Source organism: Stegodyphus dumicola, chromosome 9, assembly GCF_044657685.1.
Source record: "Stegodyphus dumicola isolate Sdum_Otavi_A_Nest chromosome 9, ASM4465768v1".
Taxonomy (NCBI): Eukaryota; Metazoa; Arthropoda; class Arachnida; order Araneae; family Eresidae; genus Stegodyphus; species Stegodyphus dumicola.
In genome coordinates, this window is record NC_140776.1 from 127,416,041 (window position 1) to 127,443,197 (window position 27,157).

General features: G+C 31.5%; 1 protein-coding gene and 1 non-coding gene across 6 annotated transcripts in view; one reads left to right on the forward strand and one right to left on the reverse strand.

Annotated features, from left to right (window-relative positions):
- The window catches only part of FeCH (ferrochelatase, mitochondrial), an 89,675-nt gene extending 64,021 nt beyond the window's left edge, over positions 1-25,654 (reverse strand). For 2 of the 5 annotated variants that reach the window (XR_015043081.1, XM_085824080.1), the window contains exons 1-4: positions 25,491-25,654; positions 16,285-16,363; positions 9,187-9,306; positions 5,907-6,055 (exon numbers count right to left, since the gene is read on the reverse strand). Coding sequence is in view for 4 of the 5 variants with exons in the window: in XM_085824080.1 (XP_085680206.1) it covers positions 5,907-6,055; positions 9,187-9,306; positions 16,285-16,363; positions 25,491-25,557 (415 nt within the window). In the remaining variant the exon portion in view is untranslated. Of the gene's footprint in view, positions 1-5,906; positions 6,056-9,186; positions 9,307-16,284; positions 16,364-18,334; positions 18,537-25,490 lie in introns of all 5 variants that reach the window. The other 3 variants (XM_085824081.1, XM_085824078.1, XM_085824079.1) reach the window with 3 other exon arrangements.
- Positions 14,096-14,168, forward strand: TRNAP-CGG (transfer RNA proline (anticodon CGG)). Its single transcript has one exon. It is a non-coding gene; the product is annotated as a tRNA-Pro (tRNA).
- Positions 25,655-27,157: the final 1,503 nt, after the last annotated feature.

The following is a 27,157-nucleotide window of genomic DNA, read 5'->3' on the forward strand; positions in this document are numbered from 1 at the left end:
ACTAAATTTAGCAAAAAATCAAAATCACATGGCATCATCCATAAATACTTTCCGAATTCCACCGTGTCTTCAATATCCAACTCCCAGAGCAGGGTATTACACACACCATGAATTTCTCGTTGTGTGACCCAATTTCTGGTCCAAACGTATTTTCTTTTTTTTTCCCTTCTGCAGCAGTAGCTAAGTTCAAAATTGTAGCTGTAGCTAAGTTCAAAATTGTAGCTGTAGCTAAGTTCAAAATTGTAGCTGTAGCCATAGTATGAATTTAAAGTAAAACAGTCATCCATTATTTTGACTATTTGACAACACTATAAGCTTTGTTTACAAATTATAGACAAAGTGAGTAATAGAGGGTGGGAACACTTCCTTTCACAGCGACTGGCAGAGTGAATTCCTGTACTAACGAGAAAATCATTCCGTGTGGACAAGCGAGCTATCTCAGATATTGTCGGTCAGCTAAGTCAGTTGAAGAAATCACTATGCGTAGACGGGCCTTAAATCATGCATTGTATCACATGAGGCACCAAAAATCAGTTCTTTCTGACAATCTGCATTTCCTCTTTGCAGATAGTCAAATTATTCACAAAGCAATGCACTGTATCACCAAAATATATTTATATGACAACCAAGGTATGCTCAATCATGCAGCAGATGAGTGTGTACTTCCACCTTCAAATTCAATGGTTCATTTCATTATCGGTATTTGTTTTTGCATTGAGTACATTTTTTTTTTATGGTAAGGAATTATAATTGGGGGTGTGGGGGTTTGCCAGCTCATGAAAAAGAAAGCATTGTCTTCCTTCAGAAATATGGTATTTCATCCAATAGAATAGAATACAAACATTTGCATTCCATAAAGCTATACTTCTTAATCGATCAAATTTTATGGATCGAAATTTGTGGACAAAGCCAAATTTGTGATAGTATATTTTTTTTAACCATATCACTCTATACACAGGAAAAACAAGTATGAGTGCAATGCCAAATTTGACAACACTATGATGCTTTTTAAGTGAGAATAGATAACAACTCTTTGCGTACATAGGGTGAACATAAAAACACAAAAATGTAAAAAACTACATAAGAATTTCTAGGAAAAAGTGGTGTTTTATTACAGATGTTTGCCTTTTTTTATTTTATTGATTTTTTTTACAGAATTTTCAGAGAATCCCCTTTTTCAAAATGGCTGTTGCTTTTCACATATTAGCTTGACAAAAAGTTAGTCAGGAATGAGTTGGCAACTTTTAAAAGTGAGGTACAGGTAATCAAAAAGTACCAAAAAATTTATTAATATAGGCTGTATTTAAATAATGCTGTTTATATTTTCTTAAAAAAATTGATTTAAAATAAAAAAAGGCAATTGAAACTCATTTCAAAAAAATTATAAATGTACGTTTGAATTTTAAAATAGATTTTCTTCATTTTTTTTTTTTTTAATCATGATTTTTACATGCACTGCTAAACTCACAGTTGAATTTTTGATTTTAATAACTCTACATTACTGTGATTAATATGTGGTTGTGATTCTTGCAAGATTCTAATATAACAGTACTTGACTGTAATTTATTATTTATATGATTGTAACATACATGATATATGACGAAACTCAAGAATTAGTAATTACAATGAACATAATATATTTCATATTTTTAATTTATTCATAACTGAGAGCAGGTTTTTCATAAATATATTCAACTGACACATATAATTACTTATATATAAATTTAAGACTAGCTAAACAGTAATTTACACTTTTATTATTCAAAATCTGCACCAGATTAAGTAAAAGGTTGCTTATTGCCTAATTGTAAATAGTTGACTAAAATAAAAACCAAGCAGTTTGGTGACTTAATTCCTTACTGACATTTTTCAGTCACTTGGTATTTTTTAAAATTTATAAATTTATTTTGACCTTATTTGGAGAATTTACTTTACGGTTTGAAAAATGCATTCTATAATATTTTGGTAACATTTGTGGGATTCTTGATCATGGTAAATGACATATTTTACATGTTTTCATATACAAACAAATGGGACTTTGGTAATTTGACAGTAATATCCAAATGATAACATTAACCATGATCACATTAAACGGCATTAACTGTACTGTTTACTACTTCGTGCTGAAGTTCGTATTAAATATATTGTATTAGACTTACATATGTGACTTCTCTCTTTTTAAGAGAAATACAAAAAAATATTTATATTCTTTTAAATAGTATGGGTTCTTTTAATAGCCCTAGGAAATTGAGTAACATAGTTTTGTTCCTTTGCAGAATCTAGTGACTCAAAACCTTTCAAAATTTGATGACACAACACTTACATGCAGAAGAATTTACAGGTACCTTTAAATTTGAAATACTTCTCTTTGTCTGAGTTTCATTCTCATTCACATCACATCATCTCACACCATTAGAATTTCCCTTCATAAGTTCGAATCCTGTCGACTACACCATGGATGGTATTTATATGTATTAACTCTCTATTTTTCTTCCTTTATTGAGGAGCGCATTCAGTTTTTTTCCTGTCTAACCATTGAAATAAATTATATACAGTATTAGGCGTTTAGCTTATGTTTTGGCCAACAGATATCGTTAGTTGTCCACTAAATTGCGGCATTTGAAGGCACGTAGTATTAGCGCTCAAACTTCACTTTTTTGCCACTTTCTTCTTACAGAAATGGCTGCTAGAAAATGTTCAGCGATTATCTTGATTATTTAATGAAATTATTGAATTATTAATTAGATTTATTGATTATATTAATAATTAGATTGATTATTAATTAGATTTATTGAATCTGGTGCAAAGACTGTGAAGTTGGACTTGAACCCTGTTTTGAACTCTATCATACTAAACTGCATTTCTAAGGTATTTTTCCCTCACCACTTTATATTTTCTTAAATTTTATACATTTTATTTTTTTATATTATGCAATAAATAGAAATTAACTGTAAATCGACTGAAATTTATTTTTAAAAAGATTTTTTTTTTTTTTTTTTTTTTTTTTTTTGGTGAGAACATCAGAAATTGGTTTTTCTGGCCACTTAGTTTCTCATGATAAAAATCTATATAAAAAATATTTTCTAGAAAGAAAAAGTGCATTTTTTAATTCTCCAATATACATAGATTTAAAATATTGAAGAAAAAAAAAAAAGAAAAAAAATTTTTGGAAGCGATTTCAGTCCACAAATTGAGCAGTCAGAGGGTTAATAATGGAAATGAGGATTACACCAATATCGGCTGAACATTATGTATTGTACACTACTAGCTATTGTTGTACAATAAAATTACAATTGCATATATTATATTACAGATACAATTACATATGTGACAGATGTGATTGAAAATTTATGAAAAATGCAAATATATCTCAAATAGAACAGTAATTTTTTTACTATTATATGCCACAAATTTTAACACTTTTTATTTACAAACCCCGTAAATAAAATAGGGACTGTATAGGTAGAACAAACATTTTATTGAACTTAAATCTCATTATATATTTTTAATATGATCGCTAACAATGTCTTTTCTCTTTTACTAAATCCATGAGGGCCATTGAATACAATCACCAAAGTGTTTTCTTTTGATCCCAGCGGTGGAATATGAATGGAATTAAAATGTTCCACATAGTTTGATGGCATACCCCAATATCTACCATTCATCGTTTAACTGTCAAAGCATTAGAATGGTCAGCAGTGGATACCTCATATTGTTTCTACCTGCTCATTAGGAAATGGTGGGCAACCTGTGCAGGCCAAATGTTCTGACCATCCCAATTCAAATTAAACATGCAAACCCATCTTTCAAGCTGATATATGGTAACACATAATTGTCATAGTCTTCAAGTAACTTTGAACAACTTGAGAACTTTCCTATGCAGTTTTGTCATGGGTTATTAGGACTTTTAAATAAAACTGCTCTTCAGATTTTGTAAGCATGCTATAGTGTGGTACCCATTACACTCTTTGCTTCAAACTTGCATTTTAATGCTGCCTGTATGCAACACTAATATTACACGCTAGCAAGCACAAGGGCATGTGCATGATCTTATTATGTTGTCACTACTTTATTTACAACTTATAAGTATCTATTCATTTTACCTATTAAGAACTGTTCTATTCCCTTTCATGTGATAAAATGTAGGAAACTTAGGATATTTATTGCCTGATTTAACTTAGATCTATTTATTTATTTATCTTTTAAGTATTTTATTGTAAACTTTAAAATATATAATGTAAAAGGACTTGCTTTTTAAAAAACGGATATTGAGGATGGTAAGATAAAAAGGTGTGGCTATTAATTTTCAGGACTGCTCTAATAAAACCAGAACATATGATGTGAAAAACATAGCCTTTTAATATGTTTCGAAGTAATCCCCATCTGCCGTAACACATTTTTGTGCTCGGCTGTATAAGTTGTGGAAACGATTTTTAAAGTCCTCTTTCAGAAAGCTCTTCAATGTCAGCGTCACATTCTTCTTGATGTCTTCAACATCCATAAAGCGTGTTCCTTTGATCACAGTTTTGAGTTTGGAAAACAAAAAGAAGTCTGCAGGAAGCAAATCAGAAGAGTATGATCGAACATTTCCAAACTCAAAACTGTGATCAAAGGAATACACTTTGTAGATGTTGAAGACATCAAGAAGAACGTGACATCGACATTCAAGAGCCTTCCGAAAGAGGACTTTAAAAGTTGTTTCCACAACTTATACAGCCAAGCACAAAAGTGTATTATGGCTGATGGGAATTACTTCGAAACATATTAAAAGGCTATGTTTTTCACATCATCTGTTCTGCTGTTATTAGAGTAGTCCTGGAAATTAATAGCCATACCTTGTATGATTGTAGATGATAAAGAAACATTCTCAGAATTAGGAATTTAATCTATAAAGCTTAATTTCTATTATTTTCTGAAGCTTAATTTATATATAGTATTTAAGAATGTTTAAAATTTCTTTATGTTTTTAAAATCATTTTTGAGACCATATATATAAATGCTTTAAAAGTCCCTATTTGGGCTGAATCAGTTGTCTTTTTCAGTTCTAATATCTGCCCTCCCACAAACTTTTTCCTTTGTTAAAAATGCACTTTTTAATTTCTATTTTTTATTTGTATATTTGTCGAATCAAAATAGATTCCTGGTTTATAATCCTAAATAAATTCTTAAAAAAGCCAAGTGATTGAAATATGTCAGTCACCAAACTACTTGGTTTTTATTTTAGTCAATTAAATTAAAATTAGGCAACAAGCAACCTTTTACTTAATCTGGTACAAATTTTGAATAATTTTGTTCATTCTGAGAGTGATCAGAGGTCACTGTTCTTCATATAGAAGAAGATGGCAGAGGATAGAAGGCAGTGACTTTCTGAAACAAATCCAAGCACATCAAGTAATAAAATTTCAGAATATAAAAATGAAACCAATTAATTCCCTATAAATGCTGATATAATGGACACTCTCTGAGTGTTAATATTAAAGGTATAGCATCAGTCAAAGAATTCAAAAAATTTTATAAACAGTTGATAAATTAACTTTTGATCCATGTAAACTATTAATAATACTTTTCCTAGTTAAAATGTTGTAAAAATAAGTATTAATATATTTCTACTTATATTTATATTAAATTAATTAAATTATATTGGTACTCTGAAGTTTTTTTTTTTTTTTTTTTTCATTTAATGTTATCAAAATAGCTATGGAAAAATTTAACCACATTAAGCAGCACCTAGTGTAGTGTAGAACAAACAATCCCCAGCTGATCCTGGTGTAATCCTTATTTACACTTATAATACATATTTATATGTATTTAGTAAGTAGAAATAAGAACAATATCACACATTTTTTATTAAATGTATCCGTAAGTAAACAATGAAATGTAATAAAAATGTAGCAGTTATAAATTACCTGTGTTTGGACTTATCTTGTCCAATAATTCTGTCATTAATGTTCCTTGTAAGTTAGTCCATTTCAAAATAGGTGATCCACCACCTATCTGACTATATTTTTTAGCTACACCTGGTGCTCTTTTTCTAGCAATAAGAGGTCCAACTTTGCTAAAAGTACAAATTTTTAAATTGAATGACTATTAAGTTACATATATAGATAGCAATTTATAATAAAACACATGCAGTCATAAAGTTTACTTTACAGTACAAAGTCTTTAATCCGGACTCGTTGGGACTTCGGCGATTCCGGATTACCGATTTTTCCGGATTATAGATCATCAATTTAAATCTGGTAAAATGGCATGCAGAAATTATAAAATTAAAAATATGAAACCATAATTTATGAAATAAAGAGCAATTATGATCAAAAGGGTATCAAAATTTACAAAAGAAAAAAGCTTAATATTCATTTGTTTACTTTATTAAACATTTCTTTCAGTGTAAGTTGTTTCGTTTTTTGTGCTAATACTTTCTCTTTAATTCTATAAACAGACAATTTCTTGTTCAGTTCCACTATTCAAGTCCTGTAATTGCTGTGTCGAGAATACCGACTAACTTGTCAATCGAAATTTTTTCGTTTTCAATAACCTCTCTGTTACTTTCTGCACTATCGGAAGCGGTACATCAAAACATGCTTTCACTTTGTAGATCCTTTGGCAGCTCCAGAATCGGAAACTTTTTTTGACATAATCGAAAGTTCAAGCTTACTTTTTATAAAATTGCTCTAATAGTCTGCAAAAAATAATAAGCCGGATCCAATTATAAGATTAAGGAACAACGAAATCTGCAACATTAACTGAAATAGATAATTACATAATTTTAGCCTAACTTATACCATCCGTTATACATTAAACGCCCATGCGTAAACGCATTAGAGGTCCGGATTAAAAACTTTGTTCTGTATACACTTAAATTTTGAATATTTATCACTTCCTTCAATCCCATGCTTCAGAAAGCTTTTTAATGCAAATTATAAGAGAAATAAAAGCAGCTGAAAACTGAAGAAAATGATTATTACTGAGTTAATATGACCCATAACTCCATTAGTACTATTTTTTTAATTTTACTTTTTGCAAACAACATTAACACTACAGCTACCAGCATAGAACTGTACCTAATTTTAATCAGAAAACATAAGAAAACAGAAGATAGAATTTTTAATTGAAATATGTAACATTAAAATAGTTTACCTTAGAATTACATCAGTTTAACTTCTAATGCAATTAAGAGCATAAGACTTAATTTTACTCATTTTAATTGTAAGCAAGTTTCGTAGATTCTACTCAAGAAATTTTTACACACATCGAGCTGCTAAATTACCCTTTTACCTCAATCTCTTCAACTTATGAGAAACAACATCTGAAAGTTAATGTCAATAAATTGCTCAATTTTTAATAAATATAAGTTTGCATGAAAACTGAATATAATTTAAACATTACAGCTAAAGCAATTACCAAGTTCTTATTGAACATCTTTGGTTTTAAATGTTAACTGAATACAGATATTTACGATTGAGTTGTAAGAATTCCGAAGTGAAAGTTGTAGAGTCCATTTATACTTTTGCAAAATGAAAATGTAAGAATTTTTTAAATGTGAGAAATATGCAATGCCCTTAATGGGAATCAAACTCTGGACCTTCCAATGCTAGCCAGATTTGCTTTCCATTTACATCACAAAGAGACACAAAAGATAAAAACCTTACATTTTCTCCCACACCAAAGGCAGCTGGTGAGAAGAGAAGCCAATCATTTAATCCTGGAGGTGAAAAATTAACCTCCACTACTTTTTTATTTGGATGCCCCTTGTAGAGACCATTTATAATTTAGTCAAGCAATGTTCTCACTGGGACTCAATACACCCGTGAAGGCACATGGTAGGGAAGGAGAAAATACCTTACATTATTAATTTACATTACATTATTAATTTTCCAGTTGCCCTTTTATAGGGCAACTAGGAAAAAGCGGACAAAATCGTCAAATTCTGATGTTACAAATTATCGTCTATCACCTTTTAGTTCAGGCACTGCTTGTAGAGTCATTAGGTTTGTCATAGCAAGACACATGAAAAATGTGCAATGCCCTCACTTAGATTAAAACTCTGACCTTCCAGACAATCTTTCCAATTATACTGAGAAGGCATGCAATAAGGAGGAGGGGGGAACATTACAAAGTCATATCCAAATTAACAATGAAATGATCTGAATGAAGTCTAATATGTGTTCAACCGAATGGAGAACATTTCTATCATCAACTAGAGATCTGTTACCTGATGCAGTAATTACTTCACAGATACTTCTTGTACATTCTATATTAAATTACAAACTATGACACATTATCATTACTACTTCATAGAAAAACTAAGTAAAGAAAGATAAGAAATGCTCATACAAAAAGTCTATCCATGACACTATTTACAGTAATTTCAAACGTTTGTCATACATAAAAAATACTTCAGCTATTTAGTATAATGCTATTTTGCATACTTTGAAAAGACTTCACGACTAATTTTAATCCTGTTCAATACTGTAAATTAATTGGTTTAAAAATTCTATTTTTTTTTACTCCAATCTAATTACCAGTCAAGAATTATACAGAAAAATTCAGTTACACTTAGCATCACAACCCACCATGTTACATAGTTAACCTCACGTGCAGTCAAATAATTATGCATATTTCATAAGTGCAGAAGTTTGAACATATAATAAAACACAAATAATACTTGTGCCCTCTAGCAAAAATAAGTTTACATGAACAAGGTTATATCATACAACTCATAAAATACTTGTCACACTTCTTGTCCAAATTTTACAAAAAAAAAAAAAAAAAAAAAATCAATATTTTCTGATTATCTGCATCCTTCCCTAGTTTCAATATTTAGTAGAATTTCCATCCTTTTTGGCATACTTTTTAGTATACATACCTTGAAAGCCAAATCCTGCAAGAGTACATAAGTACACATAAATTTATATTTTAGCTATCATTTAGCTGAACAGTATCCAGTGCTTGAGAGAATGTAAATATCTTACGATTTCTAACTTTTCTTCATGTAAATTCTTGTTTTATATAAAATGCTTCTTTTTATTATTATTTATGAACAGAAAAAACTTATAAACCAAAGAAAAAAGCCAAGTAAATGCTTTTTTTCAGTTCACAAAGTTATCAATGACTTTTTTGTAAGGGTGGATACTCAGAAAATAGCAAACATTCCTTTATGAGTGTATATAATAAAGAGCTATTTACTTTTGCATTGGAAGTTGCATGATATCAGTGTCTGTGAAAAGATTGGTTAAAAAACCTTCCACTTCCTCCACTGTTCCAGGTCCACCCATATTCATCAGCAATATACCTGTCTTTGTTTTGCTAACAAAAATACATAAAATAAATAAGCAAATCTTACATATAACATTTATAAAACATTCATCTGTATCGAGTTTCTAAATTTAAAATATAACAATTCTAAAAACACAAATTCTTCACTAAATATTCTAAAATGAATTAAAACATATATTCTTAAAGCTTATAAAATCTAACATAAAATATGCACAGTTTTGTATCCATTCTTTTAACATGTGTGGAAGAAAATGCAAGAGGAAGCTTTAAATTCTAATTGAAACCATTTTTCAAACAGCTGAATAAAATTTTCATGTGTGGAAAGTGGATCAAATCACCGAGAAGGCATTTGAAGAATTATGAGAAATGGCATGGTATTTTTAAAAGGAAAGCAGGACAGACACTGGCATAGGATTGTAAAAACTAGAAAAGCAGTCAAAAACTTTATATCAAGAATCTGGAAACCTTAAAATATTGTATACAGACAACCAGATCAGAATCAAAAATGTACCACAACAGAATCTCAACCATTATTATGTCATATCCAAATTAACAATGAAATGATCTGAATGAAGTCTAATATGTGTTCAACCGAATGGAGAACATTTCTATCATCAACTAGAGATCTGTTACCTGATGCAGTAATTACTTCACAGATACTTCTTGTACATTCTATATTAAATTACAAACTATGACACATTATCATTACTACTTCATAGAAAAACTAAGTAAAGAAAGATAAGAAATGCTCATACAAAAAGTCTATCCATGACACTATTTACAGTAATTTCAAACGTTTGTCATACATAAAAAATACTTCAGCTATTTAGTATAATGCTATTTTGCATACTTTGAAAAGACTTCACGACTAATTTTAATCCTGTTCAATACTGTAAATTAATTGGTTTAAAAATTCTATTTTTTTTTACTCCAATCTAATTACCAGTCAAGAATTATACAGAAAAATTCAGTTACACTTAGCATCACAACCCACCATGTTACATAGTTAACCTCACGTGCAGTCAAATAATTATGCATATTTCATAAGTGCAGAAGTTTGAACATATAATAAAACACAAATAATACTTGTGCCCTCTAGCAAAAATAAGTTTACATGAACAAGGTTATATCATACAACTCATAAAATACTTGTCACACTTCTTGTCCAAATTTTACAAAAAAAAAAAAAAAAAAAAAAAAATCAATATTTTCTGATTATCTGCATCCTTCCCTAGTTTCAATATTTAGTAGAATTTCCATCCTTTTTGGCATACTTTTTAGTATACATACCTTGAAAGCCAAATCCTGCAAGAGTACATAAGTACACATAAATTTATATTTTAGCTATCATTTAGCTGAACAGTATCCAGTGCTTGAGAGAATGTAAATATCTTACGATTTCTAACTTTTCTTCATGTAAATTCTTGTTTTATATAAAATGCTTCTTTTTATTATTATTTATGAACAGAAAAAACTTATAAACCAAAGAAAAAAGCCAAGTAAATGCTTTTTTTCAGTTCACAAAGTTATCAATGACTTTTTTGTAAGGGTGGATACTCAGAAAATACCAAACATTCCTTTATGGCGATAAACTGCTGAAAAAAGTTTACAGATGATGTCAGACCAGATTGCAAGAAGTTTGCTACAGATATGGGAACTCCACTATTCAGATATATCATGAGTGACAGGCTGCCTAATATATCATATATGTCCCACTAACACAAGCTGTGAAATGTGCACAGTTACAATGGTGCAGATATCATCATGATTGAAGCCAAGTTGTCTTTACTAAATAAGGCTTGTCTCTCTTTCTTTTGTGTGTGTGGAGGAAGAATGATTCGAGACATGTTACAATAAGCTTAAATGTCTGTGAAAGGGCATCAGTACAAAGCTGGTGGAATCATGATATGGGCGAATATTATTCTGAATAGCTGTACAGATCTACCGATTCTTACTGGTCCAGCTATGAATGCTGAAATATACAGAGATGGAGTTTTTGATCCTTATGTCAAGCTATTTAGGAATGAAATCAGTAATAACTTCCTCGTATTGAATATAATGCTCATTCATATTGTATTGCAAGAGTGATTGTTTATCTTGAGGATGACACAATCCAGCAGATGGAATGGTCCACATATTATACAGTTTGGTTTATTTGATTATAGCAAAACACTTAAGGGTTGCCTGCCTAAGGGAAGGGATGCCTTCATGAAGGACTTTCAAAAGAAAACTCATAATTTCAAAAGAAAACTCACATACACATAACAGCATGAAAAGGCTCATGCAGCTAGCCCATTCAGTGGGATTTGAGCCCCAGACCAAACTGCTTGTGTTCAGCGACTTTACTGCTCAGATCATATTATATAGATTTTAAATATCATGAACATGTGTCATATGCATTAGGATGCCAGCATACACACACCTTTATGCTCACATTAGCCTTTTTCTTTAGTCAACATCAAACAGTCTTCATCACTGTCACTAAATGTGACAATAATGATAACTATTTACAAATCAGCCATAAAAGTTATGAAAAATAAACAATGATTTATTTGTTTTGATAGTTTGTGATAATTTTTCTCATTAAGCATTTTATTTTAAATTCAAAAAATGATAATAGAAAAAAGTCTGTAAAACAGTTATGATATTAATTTGATAGAACTTTTTTCATTGAGACAGAAATATAGGGTTTTAATGTTTAAGTTTCTCGCTAACCTAGAATCATCATTTACTTCCAGTTCTGTTGCAAAAAGTCAGCTACAGATGCCAAATGATGCTTTAGGTACTAATGTTGTGTCATATGACACTGAGGATTTAGTGCCGAAAGTTCAAAAATAAGGACTATGACATTCAAGAAGCAGAGCACTTTGGCCGGCCTAAAGATGTTGATGAGACCCACCTGCGGAAACTTGTGGAAAAAGATCAGTATGCAACCACTTGAGAGCTTGCTAAAGAGTTAGACATTAGTGCCATGTCCATTAGTCGTGCTATGACATTAGTGTCATGCTATCACGTACACCTGACATAAAGTTCAGTTGCTGGATGACGAATAAGCTGACTCAAGCAGATAAGGACAAACGTGTTCATGCCTGCACTAATCTGCTTGAATAACAAAGGATCAATCATCTGCAAAGACAAAATTCTGGACCTGATTGTCACTTATGATGAAACTGAATTTACTTCAATAACACAGGCCAAACAGGGGGTTGGTTTGCGGCCAGCGAGCCCACTGGCAGCGTTGCATATCACAGTTTGACTAAAAACAGATCATGCTTTGTATCTTGTGGGATTGCCATGCTATTTTCCACAAAAAGTATCTGGAAAAAGGTAAAACCCTCAACAGTAAGGTGTGCAGCGAGATGTTAGTCCATGTAGAAGCTGCTATCAAGGAAAAATGTTGAACTCAGTTCTGGCACAAAAAGGTAATATTCCAGCAAGATAATGCAAGACCACATGTGTCTGCATTCACTGGCTGGCCTCTATACTGACTAAAAGGGACCTTTTGCCACACCCACAATATAGCACCAACATTGCTCCTTCGGACTTCTATCTTTTTTCACACCTGCAGCTACCTCTTGCTAGAACTATCTTCCATTCTGCACAGGGCATTCGAAATGGTGTGGTGTAGTGTATTGAGAATACGGCAAAGCACACTAGGGCTATCTGCCTAAGGGGAGGGATGCCTTCATGGAGGACTTTCTAAGGGAAACTGGCTCGTATACACGTTACACATGGGGAAAACCACGAAAACGCTCATGCAGCCAGTCCGTTTGCGGGATTCGAACCTCGGACTGAACTACCAATGTTCAGTGATTTTACCACTTGGCCGCTGGTGGGCTGGACATTTGAAATGAGGTTGATCTGATTTTGACCCAGAAACATCATGCCCCGATGTTTCTGGGTCAAAAGCTTTGAAAAACTACCAAAATGTTGAGAGAAAAATCATAGATTTGTGTGGTGATTACTACGCTCACTAAAAATACTGCTTTTATGTTTTTTCCCCCTTCTTCTAACTTGATTAACATTTTTGGGTGGAAAACCTTCATTACAACCAGATACAGACATAAGAAATATATAATATTCAAAACACAATTTATATTTCATTCTTTTGCATTCTATGAGATTGCAAATTAATAGTTTTAAAAAACATATTTCTTATTAGTAGCACTGAAAGAAAAATAAATAAATAAAAGGCAAATTGGAAACAATGAATAATTCTTCATAATCCAGTTTTTGAAAATTCCAGCATCAATTTCATAAGAATGTAACAAAACCTTGCATTTCATTTGAATAAATTGAAAAAGCAATAACAAATAAATCCTCCTTTCTTGCTACATATTACAGTTACAATAAATATACAAAGGAATAAGTTCAGAATATATTAACAGATGACACAATAGGCAACTACTGTTTTCTGAGAAAGAACATGAATTTTAAGAAAATATTAAATTATTATTCAGCTAAAATAAGATTATATTAAGATAAGACATACTAAAATAAAATATTATGATTTTAAAAACAAAGACATACTAAAATAAAATATTATGATTTTAAAAACATACTTACACCAATGTTAAGCATTTTAAGCTTGAATACAATAAGTGATATAGAAATCTTCAACAAATAGCATTAAATAGGAAAAAAAAAACCACATTGTTCGTGGTTATACAAATGCATATATGTATACTTGTTTACAAATTAAACTTAAAAAAAATCACAGCGGATATGTTAATTAGAGATCTAACTTTCCTTAAAGAAAATACAAAGACAGACACCCATACAAACATCTTATAAGGTATTTCTCCCACCTTCTTAGCAAGCCTTTGTAGTGTAGTGGTCAGCACGCTCAGCGCGGATTCGAGAGGCCCGTGGTTCAAGTCCCGGCAAAGGCATTGCTCACTTTTCATGTCTCTTGCTTCCAAATAACCTGATGTTTCCACAATGCGCCCAAACTAAAAATGGTGGTAGATGATGATGCTCTACCATCTGGATTTGGTGATTGGGTCCCCTAATCCCCAGTTGCCCTTTAAAAGAGGGAGTACATAAGGTATTTTTCCCGCCTTCTTAGCATGCCTTCATGGTGTAGTAGTCAGCAAACTCGGCACGTATTCAAGAGGGCATGGTTTGAGTCTCAGCGAAGTCATTGCTTATTCTCCATCTCTCCTGCTCCTATATACCTAATGTCTCTACAGTGGTGCCCAAACTAAAAAGGTGTTGGATGATGATTCTTCACCCCCAAGATTTGGCGATTAGGTCCCCTAATCCCCAGTCATCCTTCAAAAGGGGGTATATAAGGTATTTCTTCCGCCTTCTTAGCATGCTTTCGTAGTGTAATGGTCAGCATGCTCAGCACGCACGTATTTGAGAGGTTCGTGATTAGAGTCCCAGCAAGGGCATTGCCAATTTTTCATCTCTCCTGCTTCGAAACAACCTAATGTGTCTACAATCCTCAAGAAATTCCTTACTTGCTAACTATTAAAATGTTCAAAAATTGTTTCTTCCAACAGAATATAACAACTTTTTATAAATCTTAAGTATCCCTGAGCCAAGTTCAAAAGACTTTAACAAAGCACATACTATGCAAAGAATTATGGCCACTCTGGTCATCAAACTTATTAGCAGAGCTAGATTAACGATTAAGCAAAATAAGCCCATGCTTAGGGCATTAAGGAAATGGGGCATACAGAAAAATTCCCATTGCCAGCTTTAACATAGAATGATGCAGATAGACTAAGAGAGGGGGAAAAAAAAAATGGATAAAAAAAGAGGTGCACATGTATATGGTGCACCAAAATCTTTTAAGTATTTAGGGCCTCTACATCTGGCTATGCTTATTAATATGTAATTTCTACCTACAACCAGTTTTTAGAAAAATTATTGCACTTAAAATTATTTTCAGTGGCATCTGAATGGACTGAAATACCATCACTACAATCTCAAATGATTTCACATTTTAGTTACAGAAAACCCTTAAAACCACTCAGAAAAAAAAAACAAACAGCTACCCTTTTCAACTGCAAGACATTCATTCTGCACCATACCAGATTCAGAGCTTCCTCAGAGAAGTTGTCCATCACTTGCATATTAACAAATTTTTGTGAATCTGAAAGTTTAGCCTGTAGAATAAAGCAACTTATTACCTCGAATTTTCATATATCCAGAAAGGCTGCAATTCCAGAGAGTTTGGATATTTGGGTTTCCCCTGTACTTTAAAGCTACTATTTTTTATAAATAGCAAGATGAAATTCATGTTACATTAATTTATACATCAAAGATTAATTAATAACTTTTTTACCTTTATTAGTACAGCAGAAAATCACAAATACATACAGTTTGGGACCAGACGTTTTAAAACTTCAGCATGTTCTAACTAGAGTTTATTATGAATTACATGGTTATTTTTTTATCAGCTACAAACTTTTGTTGTTTTGAAAATTTTTAAATGTTTTTCTCCTAAAGTACTTTTTTTTTTTTTCCCCCCAGAAGTGATTTCTTCAGTGCTCTATGTATATTATTATCACGATCAAGATTATTTTTAATTGGATTATAACAGTGTCAACAATTCCATCATCAGTAACTTGATAGCGATCAAAGCAATTTGAAAGTTATTTCATCAGAATTTATCATTAAATCCATAATGCCATATTCTTGAAATGCTCATTTTGCATTACTTATTTTTAACAAAAAAGCAGCTCTTTACCCTCTCTAGGATACACTCAATATCTAAAAAATCCATCATTCCACTTTCTTCAGTAAAAAGTGAAAACAGCCAAATGTTCCAGCTAGCAAGAATGACTGGATTACAATAAAGCATGCAAGAGCTATCTGACTAATCAATGAGAGCTTGGAAACTTATAAAATTAGAGTACAGCGATTAATTTAAAAGAATTAAAGAATATTAAACTCAGTATCTCATAATACATAATCTGGCATAAATATTATATTGAAATACAATTTTCTAATTATCTATAATAATAACAATTATGTAAAGTAATTGCAAAAACTTACTTTGTTGTATAGCATCTTTGACCATGTGCACCGATACAAGGGGAACGAAAACTTGCTATGGATTTCCAAACTTTTCTGGCTAAAATTAAAACACAAACATTTTTAGCTGTTAAAGACATAACTATTAAAAAATACCTTTTTTCTACTACTAAAGATTTTTTAACACATACATATAATTAAATAAAAAGCAATAATTTTCTCCCTCTAAAATTAAAGCTGAACATTAAAAATTCAGGTACTGTTCCGTTAGAGTGGTGTCAGTTAAAAATGCACCTTTTTTTTTTTTTTTTTTTTTTTTTTTGGCCACCAATTGTTACCAAGTATAAAATTATGAAATAACAACAAAGTTCCAAAGACTAGAAAAAAATTACTTCTGTAAAAAAAAAATTTTATTTCATAATTCTTAAAGAAAGTAACTTTTACTTTTTAATTTTTTAATCAAGAGTATTTTACACATAAATAAAAAATAAAACAAAATTCAATCTAAACAGGTGGCATAAAATTACAAATATCATTCAGTATTATAGAAAAAAAAAATCAGTTTTCGAATATAAACAACTACACATAAATTCTATCAAATATTACTCTAAATGGTGGTGGTGAGCAGTGCCCCGCTGAAATTTATTTCTTCATTTAGCACTGCCCCAGAATTTGGGTACGGCATCCGGTTTCGGGATCTAAAAAATTATAACTGTGATTCACAGTGAAAAGTTCAACATCATAATTCCTCTTTCTTATATCGTTTCTAGCAGTCTGAAAATATTACGTTGCCATCCGGAATGTTTTCCTGGACGGCAGTCATCAATGTTGTAGCACAAAGATCGGGAATGGTGACCAGAAAACATTCTTTGCTTTCCCAGTATAAGCCCCTAATACCCACTGTTCTGGACGAACATATCAAATGTTGTTTTATCTTTTCATGAAAAGGCTTTCGTCTATTTCTATAATTTTGTTGGTTCAACCAATTTTATTTCTTTTACGAGACATAAAACAATTAGCACACACCTCCCTCAAGTAGTTATTCCAACTTACTGTCATATTATAGCCGATTTCTAACTGAAGTTGGCTAAATTCAATCAACATCAATTCCTAACACCACAGATAGATAAAACGAACGGTACTGAGGAAAGAAAGATGGAAGCTTTCAAACCCTGTTTTGGTTCTCGATCCTTTTTTTTTTCACAGCAAAAACATATGTAACAACGCCATATAGGAGCTTTGTTTGAGTCAAAACTTGACTTCATCGGATGATTTTGAGAACAATGACAATTGCTATGAATTATTCCTTTGTCCTGAAGGAATCTTTATGGCAGCCTCTTTATCATTAGATAATTTCCAAATTGTGCCATACTAAAAAAATGGCAAAATATAGAAAAAAAAGTAACGTGTGATGATATTTCAAATGAAAACTAGAAATCTCGAGCCACAATATTTGCCGTGTTGTTGTAGTACATTGTTTTCTTCTTATTTTTTCTTCACTTTTAACTGACACTGCTCTAATTGAATACTAGTAGTACCGAAATTCAATCCTTTAAATAAAAAAAAGAAAAATTTTCAGTTACATGCATTTTATCAGTACATGCAAATTGACTAATTATAATCGGTACTTATACTAGCACTGCTACCTCAACCAACTTCTCCATTTTCATTCAAATTATTTTTGTTGTATACCAATTTCTAACATTTTTTAAGTCAACAAATTGTGACATTTTTTGCCTTAAATTCAATTTTAAAATATGTGCTTGTAGGATTTGCCTGCTATGAAAGAAACAGTAGAAACTACTAAGAAATACAATATTTTTCAGCAAAACCTGCTAATAGGAACAATACCTTAGACCTGTTCTTAAGATATTACAAAATTTCCATCAAAACAAAAGAAATAAAGCAGCATGTGATAACTGATAGGTTTATTCGTTGATTTTTGGAATAAATACCTGATTCACATACAAAATGTGTATGCAAATAAATAAGTTTTTGCCACTCATTATTCTTTCTCTTCTGTAAAAAATTGCAAAACTGTGCCAAAGTGATTGCGTGAATATGTAAGTACCTTATAGTTGTCATCTGAACTAATGAACACTCCCTGAATTCGAGAAGTTTTGATGACAGACACAGTACAGATTGTTAAAATCTTCTGAGACTGGACTATGGCGCTTTCATAATGTCAAGTGGAGGCATTACTGAACAAGTTACTGATTCCATAATGTCAGAGCATATCCTCTCACACATTGTAACAGTTTGAAGATTGCGACCTATAAGGGAATAGCACATATGAATTTCTCATCTTTGTGAAGTCCACTGCAGGAAATACAAATTCGATGGAAAAGAAAGATGATAAAACACATCTGGTGGAAATGAAAGATGCTTCACAAAGATAGTAATAACAGTATTCTAAATTTACTTTACAATAACACAAAGTCATTAAGTGAATCCCCATTTAATTTCAGTAAACTCTGGTGACCCACACAATCACAGAAATAATATTAACTACTGAAGAACTACATATTAATTGCTAAAATCAGTTATGGAGGAAAAGCTTACAGAATTTTAAAATATACTAGTTTGATATATGATTTTTAATTCTGCAGTTGTTTTAAAAGCTCAGTTAATTTCAGATGAAGATGTTAAATCAAAGCTTTTCAAACTTTTCCTTGTATTGATTTACATTTTTCTTGACAATATACAGCATATTACATAATTATAATAAAAAATTGCATATAAATAACTTAGGACACCAATTAGATTAAGAATATTAATAATCGTTTGAAAAAATGGTTTATTAGTTTTAACTATTATTATTTTTTGTATTATAATCATGAATTTTACAGATATAAACAAGTTTCCAAAACCAAAGCACAGATACTATTTGCAAAAAAGTTTAATTAATATTATGGCCGCGTTTGATAAACTGATGCAATTTTCTTCATATCTGACATCAGCAGCTTAATTTCAAAAACACACAATTCAAAAATAACCTGTTTCCTGTTTTTCATTGTAAATTATTGATTTGATTGAAGCCTGCTTCTACTGGGTAAGATGAGGAGAAAATCAATAATGTATTCAATGCATTCACCTCTTGGGTAAAAATATATATCAGGGTGTCCCTTGGGGAAAATTCACGATTTTTGGAGATTAGCCAGCAAGGCACAATTTTGAAGATAGCCGCTATACAAAACCAAAATAACATGTCAAAGAATTGCACAAACTCGGTGTCCATGTACACATCAACCTATTTTCACTTTAAAAAAAAAATCGGAGAATGGCACAAACTCGGCATTGCGCACTGCCTTCACTTTGATCTATTTTCACTTTAAAAAAATCAGGAGAATGACGACGTCATATAAGGTTAAAACAAACTTACTCATCAGCAAAACATATAGAAAATTGATGCTCCATAAACTGCATTTTAAATCGCATAATAATATAAGATAATCGCATAATAATATAAGATAATCGCATAATAATATAAGATAAAAAAGGAAATACTTATTATCTTATACACGCACTACAAAAAAGAAAAATCGACTTACCTTATTTAAAAATTTCTGTGTCACGCAAAAGTTCTTAACAGCATCCAAAAACTTTCTAAAATTATCTGAACTAGAATGTGCATACTGCCGTCGCCACATAAATTCACAAAAATAAGAGTAAAAAATATCCTCCACATTGCTGGACTGTCAGTGGCATTTCTTCCAAAAATCCCTTTTTATTACATTCCACATACCTTCAAGAGTGTTGATATGAGCTCTGGTTTCTGGATTCTTAAATGTCACTGAATTATTTACTGAGAAATGAATGAAGCCTTTATCAAAAAGACAATCGTATGACTTCCAGCAGTTGGATATGATCATTGTTCCACGTAAAATATTCAGCTGAATTACATCAAACAAAGTTTCTTTTCTTCTGTCCTCAATCGCTTAAAAAAAAAACACCTTCCGCTCTTTTGTTCCATACCACCAAACACCCAGTTTACCACCGGCAGCCATTTTACGATGCAAAGCACATAATATGAAACATACTTCCTAACCGACATCCAGCGCAGAAATAAGCCCTTACAAATAATTTCCCATCAATCAAATTCACCACAATCAAGCAACCAATCACGTCATAACAGGGTTTCCGTAACATTCAACTACTCAGGTTATCATAAATGAAACAACAATTTGGCAATAAATGAAACAAATTGGCAATAATTCAAGGGGCAACCTAAATTATAGACTAACACTTGCATCTTAAAATCAAAATCAATCACAGTCCAAAGTCATTAATATAGACACCCATAATCTGGTGCAGATTGTGCTGTTCCTTAATCTTCGAATTGGATTCGGCTTATTATTTTTTGCAGACTGTTAGAGCAATTTTATAAAAGTAAGCTTGAACTTTCGATTATGTCAAAGAGAATTTCCGATGCTGGAGCTGCCAAAGGATCTACAAAACGAAAGTATGTTTCGATGTCCATCAAACAAAAAGTAGAATTGCTGCAAGAAATGGATAAAGGCATATCCTTTGTTTCTCTAACCATTCTGAAATCTGTTTATCAATTTCACGCTGTTCTGCGAGGGGGGGGAGAACATCATGGCACGCAATGAATTGGAAGTTGATCTGTCAGCACTATTCTTATCTTCAGGGCAGATTTTTTTATTTTATTTGGCTTATAATTCCTTACTAAATGTAGTATTTCATCTCGATGTACTCCGTCTTTGATATGATTTAAATCAAATTCCTCGTCATTATAATTCGCTTCCGATAGTGAAGAAAGTGACACAGAGGTTATTGAAAACGAAAAAATTTCGATTGACAAATTAGTCGGTATTCTCGACACAGCAATTATAGGACTTGAACAGCGGTACTTTGTAGCTGAACAAAAAATTATGTCTGTTTATCCTCACATTCTTTTGCTGACAAGAACTCTGCTTGCTCTCTGTCAGCTTATGAAGGAGTCATGTGATGAAAAAAAATCCTTTACAAATATTCTGCAGTAGGTGCAAATCCCTAGGAAACTTCTTAGCTGATGGACTTTTTCAAAGTGTCTCCAATCTTTACTCCTGACACTTTTTCTGGATCCATAGGCACACATTCGGCAGAGATGATACATACAAGTCACTTCTTATCTGAACAATTTACATTTGACGGAGCTTAATTTTAGATTGGCATTCTCCAATTTCTGCAGCAATTTCATAACATTTTCTAAATGTTCTTTAAACCTATTACCAAGGATGATGATGTGTCATCCAGGTATATCAGACAGACTTCGAAGGAAAGACCTCTCAACACACTCTCCACGAGGCCTCTGAATGTCACTGGTGCATTACATAATCCAAAAGGCATCACCTTGAACTGTCAAAATCCTTGTCTGGTAGTAAATGTCATCTTTTCTCAATCATCATGGTATATCTCTACCTGCCAATATCCACTCTTTAATTCAAGTGTTGAAAACCACTTGCTTCCAGAAAGTGTTAAGAATGTCATCAATTTTAGAGCGTGTATGAGTGGTTCCACGGGTAAAAATTGCCACTAGACAAAGACAAAATAACAAGTCAAAGAATTGCACAAACTCGGTATCCATGTACTGCCAAAAATCGGCAACTTTCGCCAAGGGATACCCGTAAATATACTTTTCCCCCAGAATCCACCACTGATCGTACACCTATAGTCCTGCCACATTGACTGCGCTAATCAGCTTCGCTGCAATTTCAAGAAAGAACACTATGTGTGGAATGAGGATCTTCTATGCCTCTTCCCCTACTATCAACTTCTTGAGAGGACTTTCTGCTCATCATGTACTTTGAATCCCTCTGACTAAATGTTTATAAACTTCCATGCCTTCTCTGGAATTCAAAGACAGGCCTGCCGGTATGGCATTCAGTGTCTCTAACCACTATACCGGTTAAGCAGCTCAAAGCAATCACAAAAATGTAGCCACAAAAGTTATGTGAGAAGTAAACATGAACTTGGCCAAAATTGTGGTGCTAGGCATTTAAAAAAAGAGAGGCTATAATAATAAAGTGCAAAGGTTTATATCTGAAACCTGCATACATTAAAAAATACGATTCATCATGATGTGGATTCCAATTTTTAAAAAAACGTTGGATGCATTCGTCAGGGCGTAGCTAGAGAGGAGGCAAGGGGGCATCTGTTCCCAGACACAGAATCGAAGGGGCACCAAACTGATGTTACGACATTTTAGAATTAAATGTTTTCCATCCTTGGCAAGCAGTAGGGGGCGCGAAATCTTCAGTTGTCTAGCTACGACTCTGGCATTCGTAAAATAAAATATCAGCATATAATAACTTCCAATCAGAGATTTATTTCATTTCACTTAATATCTAAATTTAACATAAATCTTAACTTATGTTTTTCAAATTTTCTTACATAAATCAATTATAATTTACCTTGCTAATTACAATAGAACTAAATTTACACAATTTTTAAACAAATTCACAGTATACAAAACTTCGGCAGTTTCAAATACTTAATCATTTAATACATTAAAAATACACTTTACTTTCAAAGCTCTCTATAAAACTGCAGATATATAATGTGCATTTCTCCAATGTTAAGCTCAGAATGTAAAACACTTTCAACCAGTACATGCATTTTAGTACATGTAGTCAGCCTCATTTAAAAGATTAAAAAAAAAAAGATGGGGCAGCTCAATTCCTTTCTTCACTTTTTTTTACGGAAGCACTTCTGCAGAGAACCCGGTAAATGTAAACATTGCCAACGTTGGCGATAATAGTTCAAACCTGGTAACCCAGAGTATTTATCCCATTCACTTGTTCGAAGTTTGCAACTATTCCTCTTGCATTCAAATTTTGTTGAAATATCACTGTCGTTGTTTGCATTTGCAAATTTATATTATTCTTCTCTTATTTATTATTTTTCTGCATTTTTTAACAACGAATAGATAGAAATATTTTCATAGATAGCTGCCGGTTCTTGGTTCGGGATGAAAGGAAGAAAATACGGCGGGAAGGGTGAATGCTAATTTGTAACATGGCTGTTCACTTTGTGTTCTTAATTATTAACAGCTCTAATAACCATGAGGTTTCCAACCTTTAAAATAATTTGTTTTCGTAGGCTGCAAAAATGTGCATGTGCATTTTAAATATTTAAGTAATGCTTTTATTTTTATTATTGTCATCTAAAATTATGAGAATAAATAAATTTTTATGGCGTAAAATTTTAACAAGATAATATATTGTTAATGCTTTTCCAGCAATAACCTTTCAGAGGATGCCAGGTGTGACATAACTAGATGATTAAATTGAAACAAAAAATATTACTGATTATATAAGATGACAGAATAGTTTGATGCATCGCCATAGTCATCAAAATTAGCAAACCACTGCTGGTGTAAGGAATATATTGTTTTCTGAGTTAACTGTAATTTAAGACAAATTTTTTTCGTATATCACGTTTAACCAGTTAATTTCAGTATATTAATACTAATGGTACTATTCGGTTTTGAGGGCCGTAAAAAATCGTCAAACTATTGTTGATGGCAGAGCTGCCAAAAATAATTCTGGCAACCCTAATGCAAGAAAGGAAGTATAATAGTAAATAACTATTTAAGATTGATGTTTTAATTTAGATGAAAGGTTAATTTCATATAATACTTTTTTATTATTATAATTTATGGTAAAATCCTAGTATACGGTGCAGCCTTTGAAAATTATCGGCAACACCAAAAATGATCCAAAGAACGTCTATATATATATACTATACACACATAGTATATGTATATACACACATACTAGTATATATACTATATACATAGTATATACTATGTTTAACTATATATTTTCTTTGAATGACCCGTTAACTACTCATCATATATGTCCCGTTTTCACTGCTCATCATAAAGTCGCCAAAAGTAGTCAAATCCCGTGTGCACCGCATACTAGGATTAAACCATAATTTATATAAAAAAGGCTAAACATGACTGAATGGAAGCATAAGAGTAAATAACTATTTCAGATTATAATTTATATAAAAATTGCTAAACATAACTGAATGGATGCCTGCATTGCTATTTCGCTACCGAGTTATCGCTAAAGCATAATTTCATCTCATTGGTTTTCAAACATAATTTTCTATAATGAATGATGCCTTTTCTTTCAAAAAAATTATCGGTAAAGTGCAGAATTGCCCACTTATTTGTTTGCCGCTTTTTACAAGGGTAAAAACAACTGGATTTTTGTCAATTTTCTTTTACTTTTTAAGTGAAAATAGGTCGATGTGTACATAGACAAAGTCAAGGGTGTGCGCAGTGTCATTTTTGTGCAATTCTGGGATTTTTTTTTTTTTTTTTTAAGTGAAAATAGGTCGATGTGTACATGGATACCGAGTATGTGCAATTCTTAAAAATGCATCAAGCAGTGGGTGATTCTGCACTTTACCCAAAATTCTATTGCAAACTTTTCATCATGGGCAATTCCCAAATTGTTTAATCCATAGGATATCAAAAAAAGATTTAAAATCAAAAAAGTATTTAAAAATTAAACTATTATTTCAATGGCGTCTTAAGAAATATAGAACTATATAAACTTACGCAATCTGAAATCAGAGCGTACGCTAGATTTGGCGCTTTTGCGCGTACGTTTTCGCTGCAATTTTTTACGGTTCCCGAAACGGAATAGTATGTTTTTTAAATGATTTTTTATTTCCGTTATAAATGCTTCTCTGCTAACTTGAATTTAATACAAATTTATTTTCGTATATCGCGTTTAACCGGTTAGTTTTATATCTACATGCGTATTATCTGTGAATTTTTACTACCATGTGCGTAATATATTGTTTTGCCTGCTAACGTCAATTTACATGCACTAAAAATCACGTTTACAGTTCGGCTCATCGTCGATGAACCGCGAGCTTGGCGAGTAAAAATGCAACGGCGCCAACGGGTTCTCTGCGGATGAAAACCCTTTTTTACTTACCTTTTATTTAAGTTTAATTTGTCTTTACGTAATAATTACAACACCCCAAAAACCTTACAACAATTTCTATCACATTTATTTACAATTTAATGGTTGATCTTTTTTGTGTAATATAGGGTGATCTTTCTAGCGTACTATAATTGACAAAAAAACATTTACAACGTAAGCATCTAAGTATTCTGAAATCATCCATAAAATAAGTACACTATTTAGTAAATCCTTTCATTTATCTCATCATGTAGAAACTTAGTAGAAAAAAGCTCTAACCTTCATTACGCATTGAACAAGTTATTGCATCGGACACACAATTCCATGCATATTTTTCAAACATCATAACTTAAAACTCCTGAAAACAGATTACCACATCTACACACGTCCACCACACTAGCAGACAAATTTTTATGACGAATTGTTAAGCGATCGTTCACCAGATTAGGTATCTGAAATTAAGTCTTTTTGCCTACTAGTTAAATGTTAATAAAAAAAAAAAATTTTAGTTACTATAATTCCGGTTGTTTAGAATCATAGATATTGTAATATATCTAATATATTTTGTGTATGGTGACGCCGTATTTTGGCAGTTATCAAAAAATGAAATATTCAGCTTTCTTTATTGTGAACACAAACGTATCAAACTCATAAACGCGAGACTGTTTTTCATGCATGTCCTAGTAAAACTTCGAATATACGGCAGAAACGTTTTTTATTCCGGAAAATATAGTGTATAAAATCTTTATAAGGCTAGAAGTACGCTTTTAAGAGCGTGTTAAAATATGCGTGCTGATGTTTAATTTTAATAATATTGTGCATTAAAATAAAATATGCGCGTTGCTAAAACAACGCGGCATGCGCGACCAGCCGTCACCATCGAGATAGATAAGGCCTGCGCTCTGAAACGAAACTGGCTTGTGACGTCACGGTTAGGAGACCCTCAGCAAATTTTTTGTTGGCTTTTATAAGTTGTAATTTTTTATCCATTATGTTTTAAGAATTGAATTTATGTTTACTTTTGACATCTGAAGCATCATCTCTTGTAATAATTACTAACACTAGTAATATAAAAATTGTCAGCAAAATTTATGATTATTTATTTTAATTGGAAACAAATTTTATATGAAATAACTGTCTGAAGGGGTTAAAAGCATAACACTTATTTCATTACATAATATGTAGAATATCAAATGCAGAGTAAATTTGATTCTTAACAGAGTACTGTGTTCTTAAATTTAAATATCAATGTTTTTTGCAAATCGTTAAATATCATTTTATCATGATGAAACTTAAATGCATATGTTTAGCTAATATAGATTCTGTTCACTTTTATATATGTTATTATCATGCAATCAGTTTGTTTAAAATTTGTTATGCAATATAAATCTTTCTGAGAATGATAGAAAAGTTTCTAAAGTAATGTATGTAAGATTCATATTAAGGTAATTAAATTGCGAAACTGCAAAATGAAATTTTAAAAATGTACAGTTATTGAAGAAGCAGTAGTAATTGAATTCATATGTAGACATACTTGTTTTCATTGTATTCAATTCAATGCAATTTAAAAATTTTTTTTTAAATTATCTTTTAAATTACAATCTTTAATTTGAGTATGTGGCACCACCAAAAGCTATGCAAGTTAAGTTAAAAAAATTGCTTACAGAAAAGTTTTGAACATGATGTTAGGATTTATATTTTCTTTTCATGTGGATATTAACAGAAAAAATATTTTCAGAACAGAGGTAACGCTTATAGTTAAATAGGTATGATGCAAATATTTGCAAGAAATTTCAGTTTCTAAAAGTTTTTTAAGTATTTCATATGTTTTTAAAATATTGTAAAAAAAATTGTGTATAACTTTATTTAAAAACTTTTTTCCTGTCTTATTTGGAATTTTAATATTGATAATCTTCAGAGCTATGTAATAAACATTATCTCAATTT